General features: G+C 41.0%; 1 protein-coding gene across 3 annotated transcripts; it reads left to right on the top strand.

The window, feature by feature from the left end:
* The first annotated feature begins 2,996 nt into the window (after positions 1–2,996).
* Positions 2,997–22,142, top strand: LOC108140594. Of its 3 annotated transcripts, XM_017263499.2 has the most exons (11): positions 2,997–3,123; positions 4,505–4,637; positions 14,183–14,443; positions 18,497–18,603; positions 19,687–19,796; positions 19,870–19,948; positions 20,350–20,447; positions 20,509–20,700; positions 20,763–20,905; positions 21,196–21,341; positions 21,881–22,142. In XM_017263499.2, the coding sequence occupies exons 2-11, from the start codon at positions 4,566–4,568 to the stop codon at positions 21,993–21,995; spliced, it is 1,323 nt and encodes a 440-aa protein (XP_017118988.1). In that variant the 5' UTR covers positions 2,997–3,123; positions 4,505–4,565; the 3' UTR covers positions 21,996–22,142. The 3 variants fall into 3 exon arrangements, with proteins under 3 accessions (XP_017118988.1, XP_017118987.1, XP_017118986.1); XM_017263498.2 differs by having other exon boundaries at positions 14,183–14,428; positions 21,196–22,142; XM_017263497.2 differs by having other exon boundaries at positions 2,998–3,123; positions 21,196–22,142.
* The last annotated feature ends 215 nt before the right edge of the window (positions 22,143–22,357 follow it).

Genomic DNA, 22,357 nt, shown 5'->3' with positions numbered 1-22,357 from the left:
GTTTGTTTTGCCTACCAAAATAGCAATGACTACGCGATTTTGATTAACTTATTTGGCCAAGCTTCAGTCATTCACAATTATCCTGCAGATTGAGCCTCGTTAGTTGCCAAATTAAGTTGGGCAGGCAGAACATAACTTTTTGGCATTTCTTACATAATTCAAAAGAGTCTAGCATCGAGATACTTGTTTTGCGTCTGGTGGATTGTCAGTAAAACTATGTGTTTGCTATATATTCTCATGCGCCATGTTGTCTGAGAGGCCCTTTTCCCACTACCTCTGCCTCCCCCCGTTTTTGTGTGTGTGAAAACTTTTTGAATTAATAATCATAGTAACGTGTTGAGGGTCTCGGCTGTCGGACGCCCCTTTTTCGGAGGCTTGGAACTTCTCTCGACTGTTTGCCCGCAACTTTTTGGTAGCCAGCACAAATCTGTGCCGGAAAAAGTTTATGGCCCGACTTAACCCCCATCTAGTGGGTGGTTCAGGTTATTATGCTGGGCCGCTGTTGCACCACAATCCATCAACGTCGGTGGCAAATTAAAGTTCTTTTTTATGGCAGCTTAAGCAGTTGCACTTTCTGTCAACTACTTATATAAACTGTAATGCGAGATAGGGGAAAAGCGAACTGGGCGAAAAGGAAACTCCAACCGGAGTTACAGCACCTGCAGCCACATTTAACCCATTTTTCAGTGGCATTCCCCCGCCAGACCGCATTGTGCTGATATGTGCGTTGGCTTGTCATAAAACAGGGCTTAATGTCTTTTCGATGGTAATTAAAAATGCCAACCATTTGAGTCTGTTCAGTGGCGCTGACTCACGCAAATTGTGACAGCTATTTCCGTTCGGGTTCAAAGACTTTTAAAGGCTTTTCGAAAAGTTATAAATTTGATGGTACTTTAGACCAAGAAATAGAGACATGTACAAAACTTTTAAATATGTTTTCTGGGCAAAGAAAAATTGTATCTGTTTCTTAATATTATTTTATAAAAGTATGTTGTTATACAGTTTATTCAAGAAATACGGGTATTTGTTTTTGTGTATTATTTATTCAAACTCAAACTAAAGCTTCAACTTTTTTTCCTATTTGGTTAGCTTATACCATTATATATTTTTAAAGGCTTCCTTAAAGTCCCCAGGGAGTATTTTACAAAGGAGCATTTCTAAACATCGTTTCCCCAAAAACGTCTGTTATACTGAAGGGGATGACTAAGATGGGGTCTAACCCAAGAACCACATAAAAACTACTCCAAAGTGTAAGCAATTTTCGCTTGCCTACTTTAAGGCGGTTAGTGGTAAATAGTTTTCGAGTTGGTTGACTGTTTTCATCTAGAATTTTAATTAATTTTTTCCAACCAATTAGCAGTATCAAAACCACAACTCAGGACTGTTCGCTGAACTCCCGCTGGCAGTGGGTTTGTGGGTTAGCAGGTTGCCACCGCCCACTTACAGCCGACCCCTCCCCGTTTTTACCCAGCCCCTTTTGAGGACGCTTTAATCGCCAGCTAAGTCGCTCTCTTTGTTTTACTTGTAATTCAATAAAGCGATGGTGCCCCTCTAACCTCGGGGTTTCAGTTTTGTTGTTACGGCGTCTGTCTACGCTTATCACGTACACACACAGACACACAATCACACACACACTGGCACACAAATACACACAAACACTCACACTCGGTGCAAACAACGCTGACTAGCTGATACAGAAATTTCATATATATTTTTTTTCTTTAGCCGTGTTTCGATTTTTTGGCAATTGCTCTTTTCTTTACCGAAAAAATCTAGAAATCCACTTGAAGTATCCTGCCCGTGCGCTTTTATTTCCACTTGAATGGCGTATAAGCGTTAAGCGATGACTTTGACTGATCAAAAGTGAACACAAAATGTAGTTTAGATAATTTTGAGATTTGGCTGGGCGAAATGTATGGAGCTAGAGAATTTTGGCTGAACTGTCAACGACGGTGATGAAATTTTCACTGAGCGAGTTGGCTTTTCATCCCAGAATTTCCCACCAAAAGGAAAGCGAGTGTTAAGGCATTTGAGTTCTGAGAGAGTAAAAGGGAGAGAGAGAGTAAATTCAAAGAGAGAAAGTTTAAAAAAGAGTACAGTAAATTGATTGTTTATTAAGGTTAAATGTAATTTTTTTACTGTAGTTAGCTATAGAACACTATTTTATATCAACCTAGTTATGATCGCTAATTTTGTTTTAAAAATTTTAAACTTTTCATTGATAAATTGTAAATATACCGTTATTTTTATAGAATTTACCAACACTGGATGTTCTCCTAAGGAGAATACCACCCCATTTTAAGCTTCGGCGCATGCGTGAGCAAGAGAAACCTGCGGGCATATCGATTCATTGAAGTCTGCGTTACGCTACAAATTTTAACAACCACCGTCACAAGTACACTGATCAAAAAAGTATATTAAATTTGATTTAGTATAATTTAATGTGATTTTATAAAATTTTTAATTATTTTGTATTGATAAATTAGTTAAAAATCATTTATAATTAATTTAAATTTGTTTACAATATTGTTACTGAATGATTAAAAAACGCAATGCAAAAAATAATTTTAAATAATTCAATTTGCATGTTATTGTACTTCAAAAATGTTGATTATTTTTTATTTTTTTAATATTTTAAAGAATTTGGCCTTTTGCTTAAATTATGTCTTTTGAAGCTACTTTTTCTAAGTGAACTTGCTCTTAGATACCAACGCACATTGTAATATTTTTATCAGCAAGCGTGGCGAGATGGTATAAATAGAGAGAGGAAATGGGCCAAACTTGGAGAGCTGTTGCATGGCATAAACTCTTTTTCCAGCGAAGTGGCAACACTTCCGATGGCCAGAACCAGTAGACAAGGCAAAAAAGGCCAAAACAAACGAAGATGTGGCCAAAAAGAGCAGCGAGAAAATGGAGAGAGAGGGAGAGAATAACAATATAAGCAGCGAAGCTGAAACAGCAAAGCTTGGCTTAAAGCGATTTCCGTCTCTGCCATTCAGTTTTCAACAATCTCTCGAGCCGTCAACGTGTCAAGCGGAATATTTCCATCTAAATCCAATTGGACTTTGGTGTTTTACGCGTTTTAAAATTTAGAACCAGCCGAGGTTTCCGTGCGGAGTGCAGGTAGCTGAGTAATAGCAAATACAAACAACTTTTTCGAACAAATAAACACATTTAATAAACGGCCCAAACAACAATAAGTAAACAATGAGCTGTTGCATAAAACTTGTTTTCACGTGTTGCTCACACGTCGCTCAGCTAAAAATGAGCGAAAATTGTATAAACTTCAAAGTGAACAAAAAACAAACAAAATAAATAATATTTAATAATAGGAAACTATTGCTGATTGTAGCCAACTTTATGCACAAAACTTTAACTAATGAGTGGCTAGTTAAAGTTTAAATTAGTATTTTTAGTGCCTGAAATTTGCGCGATTTTACAAAGAATGTTCAGATTTTCTCGCTCTCTTTAAATAACTCTCTTTGCTCAAGAAAACAGTTCTCTTAACTGAAGCTGCTATTGGAAGCACGGTTTTTTTTATTAACTAACAAAAATAACTAACTATTTTGCTACAAGCTTTAGGCTGACTTGAGTATTGCATATTGCGGCCAAGCAGCATTAGAAAAATGTGTAATCAAGTACGTGTGTGATTGAGCCAGGCATTTCCGTTTGAGTTTGCTGTTAGAAAAGCTAAATAAATCAAATATGTAGTCAGTTAATAACTTCTGGTCACAAAATACAGCATAAATTAAGCGAATTATTTGTAGATAAATGTTAGACATTGATCTTCAATATTCAAAATCTGGATCACGTTTGGCACAAATGTCGCTTTTTTTAGTAATTGCTTTGGACTTTAAGCTTTACTGTCGCATTTCCAGCAAATGACGCAATTCAGGCTATTTTCTGTGCTCTTTGTGCGGCAAATAAATATATTTTCGAGCAAACTCGTTTGCGGCACTCCAACTCATTGTTTCATTTGATTTGCGAAATCCTTTTCCGAGTAAACTCAGCTTTGATATTTATTAGATGCGGTTCAATCAGGTCGGGGTCGAGTCGAAAACGAAATCGAAATACGTGAGAATGGGATGCGTTGGTTGAAAAAATGGTCAGATAAAAAAGGGCATATTAAAAGATTAGAAAACCGATGCACTTGTGTCACGTTTGCGTACTTAAAATTTCATAGAAAGTTATGACCCCCGAAATCTGGAAATCATCTCAACCAGCTCGAGAGCTCCCCTGATGAAAACGAGGCGATAAGCAGCAAATAACTGAGAAAAGCTCGACTTAGTTCAGTTCGGGTTAGAGGCTTTTGTTCTCAGTAGAGGCTTTGAGTCATAGGACGGATGAGTAATTTAGAAAGAACGAAAGATAAAAAAGTAAGACCCATCAAATCGAATGCAGCTGCAACTTGACAACTGCGTGAGCTGCATGAAGTGGGCTATAATCAGCGCCAGACAATTGCACAATTGCTCAATTGGGTGATAAACGTTCCGGATAATTGCAGCTGCCCAAAAGGACACAGACCCGCGAACAAAGCCAAACGAAAGACTTAGGAAGCGAACGCGATGACGACAGGCAAGAGGCCAGAAACCCAGGGCCTTTGGTTCCTGCCCGTGCTGCTGCTGCTGGTTGGACAGGTAAGTAAAAGATAATTAGACCACTTTCTGGACATTTCACTTTTCATTTGCATACAATATTGTTCTGCGACGGCCATGAAAACGGGGTTAACTGCCGGCCCAACTTCATCTCTTACTGCCTTCTACCATTTTCATGGCTTCTCGGGTCGGTTCCGTGGTTTTTCCACGGCAATTTTCCAGGGCAGACAAATTAATGAACTTCATATTGACTGCAGCTGGGCCACTTTATCAATAGCAATAGCCATAGCAATAGGAATGGTCACTGCCGTGACTCTTTGGCCATAACTATAACTCTGCGGGCAGGCTTAGTGCTCCGATTCCCCGCCTACCAGCAGTCATACTCCAAATGTGCCACTGACCGATATCTTAACTTTTACCCAACTGTGCCCCCCCTTTGGACCCTTCCTCTGGACCCCCTAAAAATTGGTCCATTGTTCGTGAGCGCTTCAGGAATGCTTTTGGTTTTGGTTTCAGTTCTGATTTGGTTTGGTTCGATTTCAGTTTTCGTATGAAATGGCACAAATCTATCATGGTGAGAGTTGCTAGGGCTTGGCATCAATTGAAATTAGTTCAAGACTGGATTTTGTCGATCCGGGGGTTTTCGGCAGTTTTCACCATTGCTCATTTCCCCAATTTCGTTTGTTGAGGCATATATTTTCCCCAAGCCAATACTTTTCGTAGCTTACTAATAACCAATAATTTCTCTGAAGTTTGGTTTGTAAACACAAACTCAATTAAATGTTTTTGGAGAGATATGTTACACAAATGTTGTTGTATGTGTATACTTAAAAATTTCCCATTGAAATTGAACTCTATTACGATGACGGTCATAACAGACTAGTATATTTAGGTATCTCCGGATTTCCCGCATCGAGGCAATGTGGTTTCTTATAATGTATTTGCGCCTGTACTAAATTTTTAATTTTTAATATTGTTTAAATATGTTTAATAACATTTTGTTATCTATGCTTTACTTATCATGGTGTTTTGGTACCTTAATTGGTTTTTGAGTACAAGAAGTAAATAGGATTCTTCTGTACGCCAAATACTTTTTGAACGCAAGAAGTAAAGTTTTATAGATACTATTAATGGAAATTTGATTTCTGCCATTTTGGTTTTGAAAAATTTGACCCGTCCCGCCCTTGTTGCTGCCCACTCCGCCCGTCAAACTGATAACGGGTATGTTGAACTATCCATCGAAGTCAGCGTCCGCTGGAGAATGACATCATAAAATGCCGGGCTCGGGGCGTGGGCGTCAAAATTCGCTCTTTGGGTTTGGCAGGCAGGCAATCGGCCTACAGCTCGATTCGGAAACTTCAAGTACAGAAATAACAGAGACTGCGCGGCCAAGTTGGTTGGCTTTTGGTAAATGCAAAACTCACAAAACCTTGAAGCATACGTAAAAGCAACGGCAAACAAAACGCAGTCTCTCTGGTAATTATCATCTTGTTGGCGATGATGAAGGCACCGATGATGACGATGATGATATAAGTTTACCCATCGGCGCGTTCGGCCAAAAGTCAGACAGAAATACCCATGTAAACAACAACTTATGCGAAAGTAAATCTCGCAGCATGTGTGCGTGTTGAGGGACGTTTAAAATTGAAACATGGCTGGCTTACGGTACTCGGCCAGCCCGCTTTTCACACTCATTAAACAATAAATGAACTAGCGCCTTTTTCGGCAGGTTTTCAGTTACCTAAAAGGTTGTTAACACAAAACCCAGTGACCGTTGGCAATTTGATTTCCTTTTCCTTCGATTAATATGCCCAACGCACTGTAGACTTGACATGAAATTGCTCAAAATTAGCCGACGGTTAACTCATATTAATTGACGCCTTCTTTCGGTGCTAAATATTGACTTGCACATTAGCGAGTGCGTGTAATTGTTGTTTTTGTCGCCGCTATTGTCATTGCCATGTTTTTGTTGTTACGGGCCATTAAAATCAGTTTCAATGTCAGCGCACACCAACAGAAATAAGCTGAAAGCGAACGAAATATGCTAATTCTCGAAACCATCCGATTCAATATGAATATATGGCAATCCATACGTAAATGTGTATATAACGAGCGATTCAGTTTTTATGCCATGTCGTCATGGCTTTGGCCTGCCAGCAACCATATAAGACAACGAGAACAACCCACCAACAACCGCCACCGACTTACGTTTCGATATGTGAAGTAAAAATTTCAAAAAATACAGAAAATAAAACCAAAACAATCCCCAAGAATCCGGCGTATTTGGCCAGAATGACGCGTTGAATGTGACCACAGGTAGCTTGTGTTGCGGTTGAAGCTTTGAGGATTAAACAAATTTTGGAGTTAAGTGTTCTTTTTTCGGGTAGAAGCCAGACAGGCAACGAAATTTGATCCAAACTAAATAATAAAACCAACTGCAGAGGATTAAATCTTCAAATACAATTAATTCATATATACAATGGCGATAAGTTGATCATAGTGTGTTTTTTATGGTTTCAATCTACATGCAACCGGTCTTAAAAAAACAATAAATCTAAAAATTCGTATTAAATAATACTTAACGACACATCATAATTGCGAATATTGCAAAAACTACACGTTGAAGCACAATTGAAGACTTGTGTGCTCTACAAATACCAAAAACGGCTTCAGAAAACCTCATGCCTAGAGCAGAGAAACTTGAGCTACCCACTTGTTGATTTCCCCTCCGAGGGTATCAAAATAAACCGCAAAGCCATTCTCGATTGACAAGCACGTGCTTGCCAACGACTGCCAAAAGCCAATTGAAGTGCCCCACACTGGTCTTGAGCCCAAGCCCCTCGATCCTCTTTCTATATGCTCAACATTACCTGAATTACTGTTGCGGTGGCAACCGATGGCAATAAAAAATAAAACTTTATAATGCGAATGAATGTACTCAAAAATATGATTCATTGTTTACTTGGACTTAGTCGCTTATATATTATTCTTAGAACTTGAGATGAGCCAGCAGCAGCAGTGACTGAGAAATTCTGGCGGCAGCATAACAAAAGACTTAGACAACAAACTCTTTGATTGTCTTGGACATTTCATTGAAATTCTTTTAGTTCTTATTTAGTTTTTGTTTCCTTTTTTACGAGTTTAAGTGCTAACGGTTTGTGCCAGATACAGTTGGTCGATGGCGATGGCTTTATCAAATTGAGCCGGGATATATTTTTTGTTTGCTACTGATAACCGCAGAATGCGAATGAATATCTGGCCAGCAGCCGGGCCATTATGCTCCAATTAACAGAAAATATGACCAACCCGAAGACTGCTGCATATTGACCACAAATGCCGGGTGCAATCAAGTGAACCTGGCACAGGCTCTGACTCCCGTCTCCATAAACATAAGCCGATCGCAACGCACTGGAGACCGGGGCAATTAGAAGAGCAACCAGTTTGGTCACTGCACGCAATGGTGGATACGCTCAGCACTGGGTTAGTAGTATCGGGCCATGATGTCTGATGTCTGGCCCCCGGACAGGAAGCCGTTGCCATTGCCGTTCTCGATGGCCGGGAATATGTCGACTTGCCGCCACTGGACTGGGCCCATTAGATTGAGTGTGCGCAGTTAGATTCTATGGCTCTTTGGTCATAACTCTCGGGGAGCGCCAGAAGAAAATGGCCAACGAAAATGGCATGTTTATGTCAACGCCGAAAGATTTAAGCACGAAAAAGAGTGATGGTAAAAGAGGTGTGTCTTTTTCAAACATTAGAACAATGTTTTCTCACAAGACAACATAACATACAAATTTATTTTGATTAGGTTCAAGTATTTTATGAATAACATAGTAACGAGAATAAAGGATTATAAAATGTTTTAATGTTTAAAATAAAAAAAATCGATAACTAGTTAAATATAAATTTAATGACAGGAAATATACAATTTTATTGCATTAACACTTAAAACAAATGAGTATCTTTAATTTTTGTTACCGTAACTTTAGTTGTTTGTTTTTGAATAAAATTGCTGGCATCACTAGCGATCTAGTAACTAGCTCTGTGAGATCAGGCCAATCCGCTTGGCACATCCGAGCCACTGAGTTGGCGCAATTTAACGCCGCGTTGATCTCGCAGTGCGAATTATTTTGCTCAATGCTGGAGCAGCGGGTCGGTGTAGCGTGAAATTCATTAAAATTTATGCAAAAGTGTTTGGCATATTGGGTCATCGGATCGGTGGTCGCCAGCCAGTGCGCTCAGTGCGGAGAAAGTTCTTTCTTTTGTTTGACTTTGGCTGACACGGCCTGCGGCTAGGCTAGCACATGTTCATTATTTGATTAACTTGCATTGTTCACCTGCAGGTCTGATGCTCTGCTGCTCTGTTGCTCTGCTTCTCTGCGTTCTCCGTCGCCTGTCAGTCGACAAAAACAATTTAGCAATTGTTTCTACCTTTGTTTTTCTGCACCAGCTTCGGCCCCGAGGTAAAAGTAGGTTTTATTCGAAACTAATGGGAAAAACTATTCCCCAGTTCTGCTTTCGCAGTCGCTGCACTGCCGACTGTCATTGAGGCCCGTGGCTTTTAGGAAATTTTCGTCTCAGTATGGGGCTGACTGGGCTTTCAAATTCTGTCCAAGATGATGCGCATGGAAAGTGCACATTTATGAAAATTGCAGACACCACGAGGGCAGTATTTCGGTTTGGCTGCTGGGAACGACTTTTTCAGAATGGGTTTTTCGTGCGGCCTAACTTTTGACAGCAATTAAGGCGATGGTCAAAGAAAGTGTGACAACTTTAAAGCCAGCTCAAAGTCACGATAAGCGATTGTTTCAATCAAGCAATAAGGATGACTAAGGGGTAACCTCTTCTCAAAATGTAAGATGAAAGTTTGGACTGCTAATGCCCTTCGGCAATGATGCCATTCTAAATATATAGGTTTTTTTCTTAAACAAAAACTTTAAAAATTACAACAAGCTTAAAATAAGCTTAAGACCACTTATGATGTTTAAATGTTGTTCTTAAGGAAAACATTATAAGCAATAACCTATATTATTTTTAATGAAGATGCACCTTCATTTGTTCAACTCTTAAAGCCTTTTTTAATTAAAATGGGAACAGAATGCATACAGCAAAGTAGTATAATTAGAAACCTTTCAAATCATAAGGCATATGCATGTCTCAAATAATGATACACAAAAAAGTTTAAATTAATGGAGATGCACTTAAGTATAACCAATTTTCAAAACACAGCTTGGGTTAAATAGCTCTACATTATGCATTGAGAGCTGGATGCATTTGGTGAAAAGATGATTAGTACTTTACGGCGGAAGATCTGCCCTTTGTTGGCCGGCAAATGGAGCCTAATTCGATTAAGGAAAACTTTCAAAACATGGCCAGCCCTTGTAAGGCCCAAGAATAGAAAGTACTTAGCATAATTTCCCAGCTGGTCAGAGCGAAACTCATTAAAACAAGACATTGGCTTCGGCTACTGCTGATGTTTTCTGTTGGTTGGATTTCTCGGACATCGATAAATAAGCAACATAAATAACCAGCAGAGAACACGGTTGGAATGTTGTTCGGCAATATTTTGAAGAATTTACAAAGCTTTTCTATCGATGGTCTTTCAGCATTGCCTTAACAAAAGGCCAGACATATGATTTTGTAGGCACAATCGGGGCGAGAGGGAATGGGCGGCGAACAAGTGCTTATTATTATATTAGTGGTACGACAGCGTTTCATTATGGGCCCCACAATTGACCCACCGAGTGGTGGAAGGGTCGTCGCAGAACGTGCAGACCCGCTGACAGAGTCGAAAGGTGGGGCCAGCAGGTAACCACCGAGGGACCATCGACGTGCCATGGAATTAGCGCGTCAGAACATCAATGGAGGAGCGCGCCAGCAATTGAAATTTAATTGAAGCCGCGGCGACATTAATTGCCCATCGCTTTTCTTCCTACTTCGTGGTTGTTTATCTGTGAACCCTATGGCCAAGATAAAACCGTTGGAAAAACCCTTTCAGCTGTCACTCGGCAGGCCGTTTTGCATTATATAATCGGGCAAAGCTCGGAACGGGTTTTTCCAGGCGATGTCAGCTTCATTAAGCTTTTCGGCCAAGTCCGGTCGGGGCTGAAGCTCTGGCCAAAAAGCCAGAGCCGCACATAAATACGCTTCCATCTGGCGGTACTGTAATGCGAGTTAAACGGCAATTTATGCGCTGCCAGCGAAAATACCGTGACAATTTGCAATCAGCAACAGTCGGACTCGGACGCTGAAGCTGGACTCTTGGCCATCCGAAACGCGGCTTAGTCCGTTTGCAAGGCTTGGCCCGGTCTTATGTTATAATTTACTTCGGGCCGAGCTTTATTGCCCGAGCGCCACATAGCGGAAACTCAAATGCACGCGAAATATGTTAAAAGCGGCTCCCCACCTTTTGTTATGCACGAGTTTTGTTTTCGCTTCTAAGCCGAACTTGCTGCACATGTTTATGTTTTTTCTTTTTTCAACTCCCAGCGATCGGAATATGTTTGGCAATCTATTTTGGCCAACTATGCGCAGCTGCACTTATGCTTTGGCTATGACTCTGTCGATTGTATCGCCCGACTTAAATCCCAAAAAAAACGAAATGCTTGTAATAATAAAAACAAAGCGGACTCTTGCGAAATATTAAAGTTAAGGAAACACACCCAGACAGACGGGCTGGCAAAGTAAATTGAGTGGAATTACTTGTGCACATAAATCACAATCACATTTAATTGCCCGGCATAAGAGGTGATCAAGTATTAGGCCTTAAATTGGACATGGGAATCTGAAGGCTTATTGAATTTATTTGAGAAAGTTTTCTAGGCTCAGTTCTTCTATAAATAAAACGTAATGGGAATAGTAGTCGTTTTAAGCCATTACTTTGGCCAAAGATACTTTAGATTAATGATTGAGAAGTCAAAAATTTAGACAATCCTTTTTAAATTGCCCACCTATAAAACTAAAGTTTTCAAACAAATAAGTCTACAATGTGAAGATAATTAATTTAATTTGTGTGAATAAGTGCATCATTTTATGTTATTAAATTGATACCTTTTATTAATTTTTTTTAAATAAATTTCTTCTTACTGCCTTACGCTGCAAATAAAGCAATCCTTTTGTACCAACATGTAGCGAACATTTTATTACCCTTTTGCTGCGATATAAATTTAATAGAATCCATTCGTCTGTTGGGCTATAAATACCATTTTGGTTTTATGCGAGCACAGCATCTGTGGCACCATTAAATCGCCTTCCCCGACTAAGCTTCAACTTAATTTCCCATGTTTTCCGACCATGCAGTGCATTTTCTGGGCGGTCTTTCTACCGCCCCAGACAGATCCCCATTTTTCACTTAAACTCTTGCAGTTTTGTCATTCTTAAACAGATAATTGCCCGGGCTAAATAAAATAAAAACAGAAACGAGTTGGCCTTCCTGTACTAATTGCCCACGTCACTTGGCTTAATAGCTAAGCTGCTTTAATGCGGCGGGCCGAACACTTATGGTTTATGGCCTGACCCCTTGCAGCTATATAAATCACCGTCATCTAGTGGCTCCACTTAATGATCCTGGGTGAGTCGCCCGTTCTTTGGGTCTCCAGCTCCAGCTGCGTTTCGATTTGGCGTTATGATTTTGCATCGGTCGGTCGGAAAGGAGAAGGAATTTGTGAGAAATCACTCGGTCGTAGTGTCCTGCGGGGCAAATCCATCAAGAAGAGAGACGCAGCTCACTGGCTCATTGGCCATGGCGTGACTGGCAGCGCAAGTGTCTAATTGTATTTGGGTTTGCATTTTGTTTGTTGCCCCGACCACAATCAGAGCGTGTTGCATAACACAATAGTCGAATGCTTTACTTTGGGCCAACTATTTTAACAAGCCGCCGCCACACTCGAAACGATAGTGAAACGAGCATGCAAAAACTATTTTAATTGACTGCCTTTGCCGCCATCGTTGTCGTTGCAGTTGCAGTTGGCGAGAAAAACAAAAAACAAAAACGGAAAAATCCATGCAAAACAATTGCCTTTTCGCGGAGCGACAAATTGTCATGGGAGTTGCTGGAGTTTCTCGGGGGACCCACTCATGTGACCCTCGCGGCGCATTGAACTCCCGAGCGGCGGAGATGGGGAACCGCCGCCATCGCACTGCCATTGTCTCCGTTTTTTTTTTTTTGGATTTTGGATTGCAAAGTGGCCGGCGCATTGAGATACAATAAATTGCTGATGGCATGCAAAGTGGATGTTCGGATGTTCTAGTTGCCATAGAAAGTGGCACACTGGCCAACATGTTTTTGGCACCGACATCGGCTCTCTTGTCAGCCGACGGAACTGGGTCACCCGGCTGCATTTCACCTGACGCACAGTAGCCAGCAGCTCGGCGGCCGGAGGATCGAGTGGGAAATTAATTGCTTCAATGACTGCACAAAATTTGATATTTTTTGGCACGCCAAAGGGCGGCTGCTCCAGCGGCCTTTCTCGAAAGTAAATATAAATCAAAAGCCTTTCGCTTGGGACAGAAAAAAAGGGGGATAGGCTGGAACGGGGAGTCCGAATCCGCGCGACTTGGACAGCACCCGAGGACCGTCGAAACGTGAACCCAGTTCGACTATTGGACCGCAAAGGCGGCGTCAAGGCGATTGTCATGACATGGCTTACTTAACTTTGGCGCGGCTTATCTAGCGCCTACACTTGAAAAACTGTTGGTTTTTATAAATAGTTTCTTTTTTCGAAATTTTCTGTTTTCTGTTTTTAAAGCTGATACATAATCAATAACTGTGTAAGCAACAACTTTAAAAGACTAATTTTCATACTTGCAAACCAGTTCGTGTCTTAAGTCTTTCGTTTTGCCTGCTTCCGTTTGACAAATGGAAAATAATGTTGTCAGATGGAGTCTTTTATATGCAAATTAAGAACGCTAAGCAATCAATTGCAGACCAAGACTTATGTGAACTTTTAAATATGCATTTTATTTCACACTATCCCTATTATTTTTTTCCAAGAATTTTCGCGAACCAATTGACTATGCAAATTCCCTCGCCAAACATTTCTAGCACGTTTCTAAGAATTTCGCCTGTTTAAGCTCTCCAGTTTTTCGCGTGTACCCACTCCATTCGTTCGACTGCCATTCCCAATCGTTCTGTGCCTCTAAAGCTGGAGCACAAATTCAATTATCACGACGGAGCGACAGCAGCCCAAGTCGAGCACGCCAATAAATTATCTTAGAGCCAAATGCCTTTGACAGTGCGCTCGGCTGTTAGCTGTAAGCTGTAAACTGACCCAAAACGTGCAGAACTTTGGCAGCTGTGCTGGCCCAAAGTTCTGGCCAATCTCCGGGTCCGGGTGCGCTGCCTTTGCCTTTTTGCAATTAATTGCGACTACGGCTGACTCTCTGGCTTGGCCGTTTAAAATTAATTTAAATTTTCTTCTTTGGCTGCTGTTTCCACTGTGTTTGTCCAATGAGTTGGCATTTATTTGCCGGCCAGGCCGTGCTAGTGCGTCAGTTCCCAGGGTCCAGAAATCGGGTCAAAGTTATTAACCGAAGATGGTAGACATGGTAGCATACCTAACGCTTTTCGCATTTTGTATTCATTGCAGGTCACCACACAGGAACCGGCGGCAACTCCGTCCGAATTCGCACCCCATGTGACGGCCACTTGCAAGGCGGGCACGATGAACATCAAGGTGAAGATGAGCGCCGGCTATACGGGCGCCGTCCACGTCCGGGAGTACCGCACCCCGGGCTGCATGGCCATGGGCGACGGCAGCGACTCCGTGGCCTTCAGCCTCAACCTGTGGGCCAAGCAGGGCGCCAGCGACTACTGCGGCATCCTGGTCAGCAACGTGAGTGGAAGCAATGTAAGCATAACCCTCTGCGCTTTTTTAACCGAATTAATCACTAAACCATGAACAACTTGACGTTGGAGGCGGAGAAAATGTCGGAAATGGCCACTTTTTAGAAATATTAAAATAGTTTAGAGCTACATAGTTCCTTTATGCAGGCAATGTTTTCATTTATCAAATTAAAAAAAAGGTCTAAAATGAATTAGTTCAACTTTGTGGATGAAAAGAATAATAATTAGGTAAAAAAATTCTTTTAGTCTGAAAATATTAAAGATCTTGTAAGAAGAAAGTTCATGTGAACCAGTAATTTACAACTAACAAACAAGATATGTACTCTAATCTGAGAACACTGAATATAAATAATGTGAAAAAGGTAACAAAATACTCTTTGTAAGAGTCAAAGTTCATGTGAACCTGTACTTGACCCAAAACAAACAAAAAATGTTCTATAGTCTGAGAGTGTTTTATCATTTTCAGGTAATATCATACAATTAGAGCAGTTAAGTGAGTGCGAAATTACATAAGACTCAAACTTAAAGCAACAGCTAGACGTCAACCAACTTTAGTAGACCAGCTTCCACCCAGTTACTCACGCAGCCAGCAAGTTCGTGTCTTAAGTCTTTCGTTTACCACCTCCCGTTTGACAAATGGCAAATTAATTTTGTCAGCCAGCTAGTAAAATTGGCAAATTACCACAAAAATTCAGGCCGAAAAGACCACCAACTGTGAACTGTGAGGCAATCCGTGTGTGCAGCTGGAAAACTGCCGATCCGAGACAGCAGGCTGCCAGCTACTATACATTTCAACCTCAATGAGAGGCCAAAAACTGGGGAGACTACAGACTAGAGACAAGAGATTTGATGCCAGAGACCTTGTCTGGCTAAAAAGGGCACGCATGCGCATAAATTTGAGCCCGCCTATCGGCCGTGTACTTGACTCAAGTCTTGGCCCCAAATCAACGCAAATCAGCAAAGACGCTGGTCGTCGCCTGGCGGTCGACGTTGCAGTCAGTCTATATAGTAACGATGGCAATAAAAATCAAGTTTAATCCTACGTGTATCACAGGCGTTGACAAGCGGCGACTACGATTCCGTGTGGGTCTGGGCTGGGGCTGGCTATGAGTCTGGGTCCGGCTTTTCCGCTCGTACACGCACTCGAACAATGCCAGACAAAGGCAAATCGCATTAGCCATAGTCATCCCGGCCAGATACGCCTGTGGCCCAGTGCAGTGCGTTGAAATGCAAATTATCCATAGGGCTGGCTGACAGATGCTTATAAGTACAAGCACATACAACATTATTAATTGCAATGTCAAACCCCTCTGACCGCACCCTGTATTCCAATTTTTTTCCCGATCTCTTTCTGTCTCCCTGCCTGTTGGAATAAAACTACACATCTGGGGGGAGATTCGCAGCTTCAAGGCCCACCTTCCTTTCGGGTTGCGAACAAAAAAAGGGGAGGTCCCCCATAAAATTAAATCACGCTTATCGCAACTGCGGCTTGAATTTTATTTTTATGTGTACCCAAACATGCTGCTTATATATAAACTTGTACAGTAAGTAATGGAAGCAGGAGAATAAAATTGTTAAAATCTATAACATAACAATCTATTCCTAGTTCAAACGAAGTTCAAAATTAAAACTAAAATCCAGCAGCTTTATATATATTTTAAGCCAATTAATATTTTAAAATCACTATGATAATTTTTAAAAACAAGAAATATAATATTTATTCAGTTTTAGGTTAAACAATGATATTTTCCAGAAACCTTCAGACCTTCCAATTTTAAAGTAAACTAAAGTCTTTAATCGTTTGTATACTTTTCTATAAGAAATATGTTTTTACTTTACAAAAATTTTACAAAGGACTAAGGAATATGAAATGCGATTTTTATATTTTTTCCTTTATAAAACTAGCTAAAGTTTGTTAAGAGAATGGAGTATAACTTAAAGTTGAGCTTGCACAAGTCCTTTGAGCTTGAAAAATCATTGTTTTTTCCATCCGTCAAGAGCTTTTGAAGTGTTGATGAGTTCACGCACTCCATCACTTACTGTACCTTAATGTTTGCTGGCCTTTCTGGCTGGGTGTGCCTTGGCAGCTTGCGCCGGCGTCTAGTTTCAGCCTCAGACGGCGGATTTCACATGCCCAGACACGGCTTTCCACGCTTCGACTTTGACAGCATTCCAAGCCGTTGTTGTGGCTGAGATGTGGATGTTGGATCCGATGTTGCTATTGTTGTGCCGGCTGTGTGGAATTTGTGTCAAAAGAATGTTTTTAATGCGGCGGCGGAGGCAATTTTGATTCTATTTCAAGGCAAATATTTTCGAGCGACTTTAATTGCTGTGCGAAATGCCTGCAACTGACCTTGGCAGATTGCAGTCGGCCACTTTCGCCCCTCCAGTTCCTATCTTTGAATCTGCTCCAGCGCAGCTGGCAGAGCATGAAATTGCCGCTGACAATGGCCAAGACGTCCAACTATTTTTACATAAAGTTCACGACGGCATTGAGGCTGGCGTACTTGAACTTATTTCTTATTACGGCAACTATTATTGTTATTATTTTTATTTTAGCTGCGGCGCGAGTGGGTTGCCCGGCCGAGATTGTTTGCCATTATTTGATGATGGCAGGCAGCTCTAAGTAGTATGGTTCTTTGTCTAGCACCATTATATACATTTAAATGTTAATTGCGAATGCAATAACCAAAGCCTGTAGGCAGGGGCCGCAAGTCAATTTGCCATCGGGTAATTTCCACACATTTAGACAGTTAATGAGAGTCGCTCATAGAGCGTATGGGGTATCAACTTTGCCATTTTCTTGGCTTTTGATAATAACACGATAATGAGCTCATCCGTTGTGGCATGCAACTGCGTGATGCATGAGTTGGCCAACGGATTGTGACATCACTGGTTGGCCAATGCGTTCCCCACCAATGGAGAACAGCTCTCCGCCCCTCCAAGGTATTTATGACTGCGGCTATAAGTTGTGTCTATTCGCTAACCGCTTTAACCAGCCACTGACCAAACTCTAATCAAGAAAGCCATAATACCCTCAACTGTGGAGGCGTGCTATTAAACCAATAACAGCGAGATAAAATATAAAGAAATATTATATATAAAAAATATTTACTCACCCAAGTATTTACTCACATTCATTGACACTTATTTACCGGGCAATGCAAACTGGTTTGACTGCCAGCTGGTGTAAAAGCAATGTAAGCTACACAGAAGTGACAAAGAAACTTGTACTTTTTGTACACCTTTTTATGGAAAGCTGTTGCGGGTCAAGGCCGGGCCTTAATATCGAAACACAAACCAAAATTACAAATAAAATCAGTGAAGCCTAAGCCAACAGTTAGAGTAATTACTGCGGAAAATCTTGGCCAACCGAGCGCAGAGATTCTTAGAACTGTTGCCCATCTGCAGTCACATACCGCTGCACAACCCAGCTGCAGATGATATTCAAAATGATTCTAAAATAATTACCGAAAACCATGATAGCCCGGCTTGAGCATGGCCATATTTAAGCGGCTAACAGTGAGCAATCAGAGTCAGTGGAAAAACGCTAAGGAGAAAATAAACAAGTGGAAAATGCGTCACACTCGGCGGCATTTTGCATTTCCTCGTTGTGCGATTGCATCATGTGACAATTAACATGCCACAAGTGCAAGTTGCAGCCATGGTCGTGGGCTAGCCACTTACAGTCAAAGAAATAAGTGAAAGAGATATCTTTGATCTTGGAATAGACGCACTTGAAATTAATTTTTACCGCTTACGTTTTATTAAAAGTAACTTCAATAAAACCCTTCTTGATTTTCCGTTTCATTAACAAATTGTGAAATGTCGATTCTGTGCTTTTCATGAAAATCTAGTATATTTCAGTGTTTGGCAACAGTTGCTTTCTTTAGAGAGGCAAAGCATGGGCGGGCTGGGTATAAATTGGGACCTAACTCGGCTTTTCCGACCAATCAACATTAACGTCATGGGCATTAACTTTTAATAACCGGCAATTAAATTAACTTTTCCCCTGTCCAACTCCCTGTCTCCATCCTGATGTCCAAATCCCCCGCAGCGCACCGAGGAGCGTTCCATCCAGCTGGCCGTGCGTGTGCACAAGACTCTGGAATTGGCGGACGATAAGTTTTATGTGATTACCTGTGGCAAATCGGGCTATGCGCGGTAAGTTGGCGAATGCTTAACCTGTCTAGACAATTGCACTTAAGTTCTGTTTCGGCTCCGATTTGCTCCGTGTGTGCTGTACTGTGCTGTAATTTTTGGTCAAGCTTCCGTCAGTCCGAAGTGCTGGCCAATTTCCAGAGACTCGGCGGCGGCTCACAACAAATGAAATCAAAGAGCAAATTGTGCTGACTATGGATAGATTTCGAATTGGATTTGGTTTTCGATTTGGATGCAGGCGCGTAGGTGTTGCTCTTAGCTGGCCATTTGCCATTGTTCGCATTTCTTTCTGCTGTTGGCGGAATTAGAACTCAAGGCCATTGAGCTTTGGGCCATAATTCTTCGATTCTTTCACTCAATCACCTCTTTTGTGCGGGCAAATAAAAAAAAAAAACAAATAACAAGAACAGCGAAAAGTGAGAGAATAATTCCTAAAAAGGCAGAATAATCAACAAATTTATAGTGCTTACTGGGCAGCAGTTCAATTAACGGTAAACATCTTGAGGGGTCCGATAATCATCTTGAGGTGAACGAAAAACAATTTAATTTACCTTCCCGCCTCGCGGCTCATTTGCATAATGCCAATGACTCTGCTCGACAGCGACTTACGCAAGCCTTTCTCAGCTAAATACCCATTGGGCTGCCGCTTCTGCTGCTGCTGTTAATACAAAAACCTCGGATGGGAAATAAAAATGGCATTAAAAACGGTTTTCCAAAACGTTTCGCTCTGTTAAGTCCGGAAAAAGGCAAAGAAATTGTTAACAGAATTTGTGTGGTAAACGCAAACATTAAAATCGTGCCAGTCCGTGTACAAGGCGAACAACAAATAGTTTTTGACGTCTACACATATTTGTATCGCTGCTTATGTGGCCCACAAAGCAACTGTCTATAGCGCAATGACCGGCGATTGCAGTTGCGATTGCATAATTGCAGAACTAGCGATTGCAGCTTCGCCCAAAGCTTTTGGGTCTATTGGCTATGCTTTTAATTAGACCCTGCCACACGGAGTAATTACAGAGTCGTCCACCGTTAGACCCCCAATAATAAACCCCTATTATAAAACCTCTTCCTACAACTTCTCTTTAGCGATGACAATGCCCATGTGGTGCTCAAGTTCCTGGAGAATGATCACAGAGTGCGTGAGACGGTCTACGGGCACCAGTACAAGATCCGCGCCGAGTTCTCCAAGCCAAACGGTGAGAAGTCCCAGCCTTTAAGTTCTGTTTTGAAATTGGTACTTAACGCTTTGCTCTCGATTTGCCATACCAGATACCTATGGCCTGCGTGTGGGCAACTGCTTCGCTTTTGACAAGAAGAACAGGACCCAAAAGCTCACCGACGACAGCGGGTGAGTCACTCAATAATGCATATTCAATACTATCCATAAGATAAATAAAAAATTAAGTGTAATACTTATTGACAAAAGGCCTTAAAAAAGCTTTATATAGTGAAAAATAATTGTAATGTTAAAATTATTAAAATTATCGATTTAAATGAGACTCAAACAATTTTTAAGTCCAGTTTTTAATATGGGCAGTAAAAAAAATATATATCTTTCCTTGTCCAAAAAATTCATGAAAGAAAATGATTTTATTTGATTTTTAAACGCTGTTTGAGATTTTTCAACTTTGCTGTGATTTTGAAAATTAAAATGCGCATATTATCGAAATTTTATCTGGCTGTGTATGAACAGGCAATATTTTAAATGTAAAAGACACTCTTCACTCATAATTTTTCTTTTCCCCAAAGCTGCCCCTATGATTCCAAGATCATCAGTCGTTTTGTGCCCACAGCAGATGGACGAGCTGCCGAAGCGGTGCTCTCCTCGATGTTCAAGTTCCCCGAGGGTAGGACATGGAATTTTCACCCAAGGCCTTCTCACTCTAACTTTCTCTTGATCACTTTCAGGATCCGAGGTGCATCTGCAGTGCGATGTGATCCAGTGCTACGGACGCTGTGTGGAGATCGATGACTGCAACGATGTGGCACTGGCTGCTTTTGGCAAGGGCACCAATGGACCGCGGAAATTCGGGCCAAATGAGGAGGGTTCCAGCCTGGCTGGAACCACGGTCTTTGTGCTCGATCCCGCCGAGGCTAGATGTGAGTTAAGCCGCAGAAATGTGTGACTTGTTTATGGTATTTAACTTATTGTATCTGGGCAGTAATCTCGGGCAACTGCGAGGATGGCATCCGACCCAGTTGGCTGCTGTGGCTCACCATCACCCTGGGCGTACTGTTCCTGATCATGCTGCTGATGAACATCTTCCTCTGCACGGCCATGAGCTGCAGTTGTGCTAATACAGAGGTAATAAATCTTGCAATAGTCGTTGCACAGAGAAAAATGAGAATTAGAAAAGGTTTCAGTTAAAAAAAAAGGTGCTTTATTTTTCGTCTTAGGAGTATCGACAACCTAAGATACATACCTTTGTTTGAAAATAAGTAATATAGTAGAATCATACAAAATTTAACAATTTAAAATGTTTAATCGTAATATTCTTATTAATTTTTTTGTTCTTTAAATACAAGAAATTAAACATTTTTCTGTGGCAACAATCAGTTACTACCCATAAATCTCACCCAATCGAATACTTGCAGATTATCGAGAAGGAGCCATCGATCATCGAGGAATACGACCCGTACCGCAGTTGGCACGGCAGTCAGTATGGATCACGTTACTCGCTGCACGGCAGGGACGCCCACAAGGGCTACACCAGCGGTGGTTCCACGATACACTCAAATAGGTCTGATAGATATTAAGCTGCCTCCACAAAAACAGAAAACAAAAACAAACAAACAGAAAACACACACAACACACCTCTATTCTACACTGTAAAATGCATCTGCCTGCTCTCGCAAATTATTTTCTGGTTGCTGTGGAGCCACACACACAATACAAAAACAAAACAAAAGCATGCCAACAAAGTATCTTGTATCTGCGTATCTCTATGTATCGTATATATCTCCTGTGCCCGCCCTGCTGGACTGCAAAACAAAAAAACCACCACACAACAGATCACAAAAACAGAAAATACCAAAACATAGAATGAAAAACCATTTCGTGCCTAGTACTGCAACTGTAATTAACCGATAGTAATTTGCATTTGTCTACCGGTAATAACTAACTCTCTTTACCTATCTCAACGCCTCTCCAAAAAAAAGACAATCGGATAACTAACCGCCAATTTGATAGAGTTGCTAACTTTCCCTGACCCCCCACTTTCTGAAATTTCAAATGTATTGTATTAAATCTAAATCTAAACTTATCCAACGTACTTCGAAGGTCGATGCCAATCGATAATGATAACGATTATGCAATTGTGCATTCGCGTCCAGGCTCTAGACATTCCACGTTACACGGACAGCGCGCCCATCGGGGACCGCCCAGTAATATATGATCATGTATCAGATCCCAATCGATAGAACGAGACAATAAAGAACGCTAATTTTGTAAGCTAGCCTAAGTATTTCCCATCTCGAACTTGAGTCTCAAATGTACATAAGAGAAAATGCTCGCCCTGCAAGTTTTCCAAATTTCTCCAAAACTGATAAAAGAGACGATGCCGCTGTAAAATACTAAACTAAACGTACTAAAGTTCTCTTTGCCTAATTTTAATTTAACCACTTAACATAAGTCATTAGTCTGTCATAAGAGCGAACGAATGTGAATTAGTGAAATGTTTCAAGTGCTTGTAAAAATAAACGAAGGCAGGCCAACAAAATTAAATTAAAGTATAAAAACTACAGTATAGTCTAAATT

The sequence above is a fragment of the Drosophila elegans genome, unplaced genomic scaffold (assembly GCF_018152505.1).
Source record: "Drosophila elegans isolate 14027-0461.03 unplaced genomic scaffold, ASM1815250v1 contig_476, whole genome shotgun sequence".
Classification (NCBI taxonomy): domain Eukaryota; kingdom Metazoa; phylum Arthropoda; class Insecta; order Diptera; family Drosophilidae; genus Drosophila; species Drosophila elegans.
This window is presented reverse-complemented; position numbering and strand designations above follow the sequence as displayed.

What these genes read in the sequence shown, in the direction of transcription:
- LOC108140594 (XM_017263499.2), top strand. Translation starts at nt 4,566, where the DNA reads ATGACGACAGGCAAGAGGCCAGAAACCCAGGGCCTTTGGTTCCTGCCC. An exon ending in GCAACGTGAGTGGAAGCAAT is followed by an intron (nt 14,444 to 18,496) that starts GTAAGCATAACC and finishes AATCCCCCGCAG; the next exon opens with CGCACCGAGGAGCGTTCCAT. An exon ending in CGAGTTCTCCAAGCCAAACG is followed by an intron (nt 19,797 to 19,869) that starts GTGAGAAGTCCC and finishes TTGCCATACCAG; the next exon opens with ATACCTATGGCCTGCGTGTG.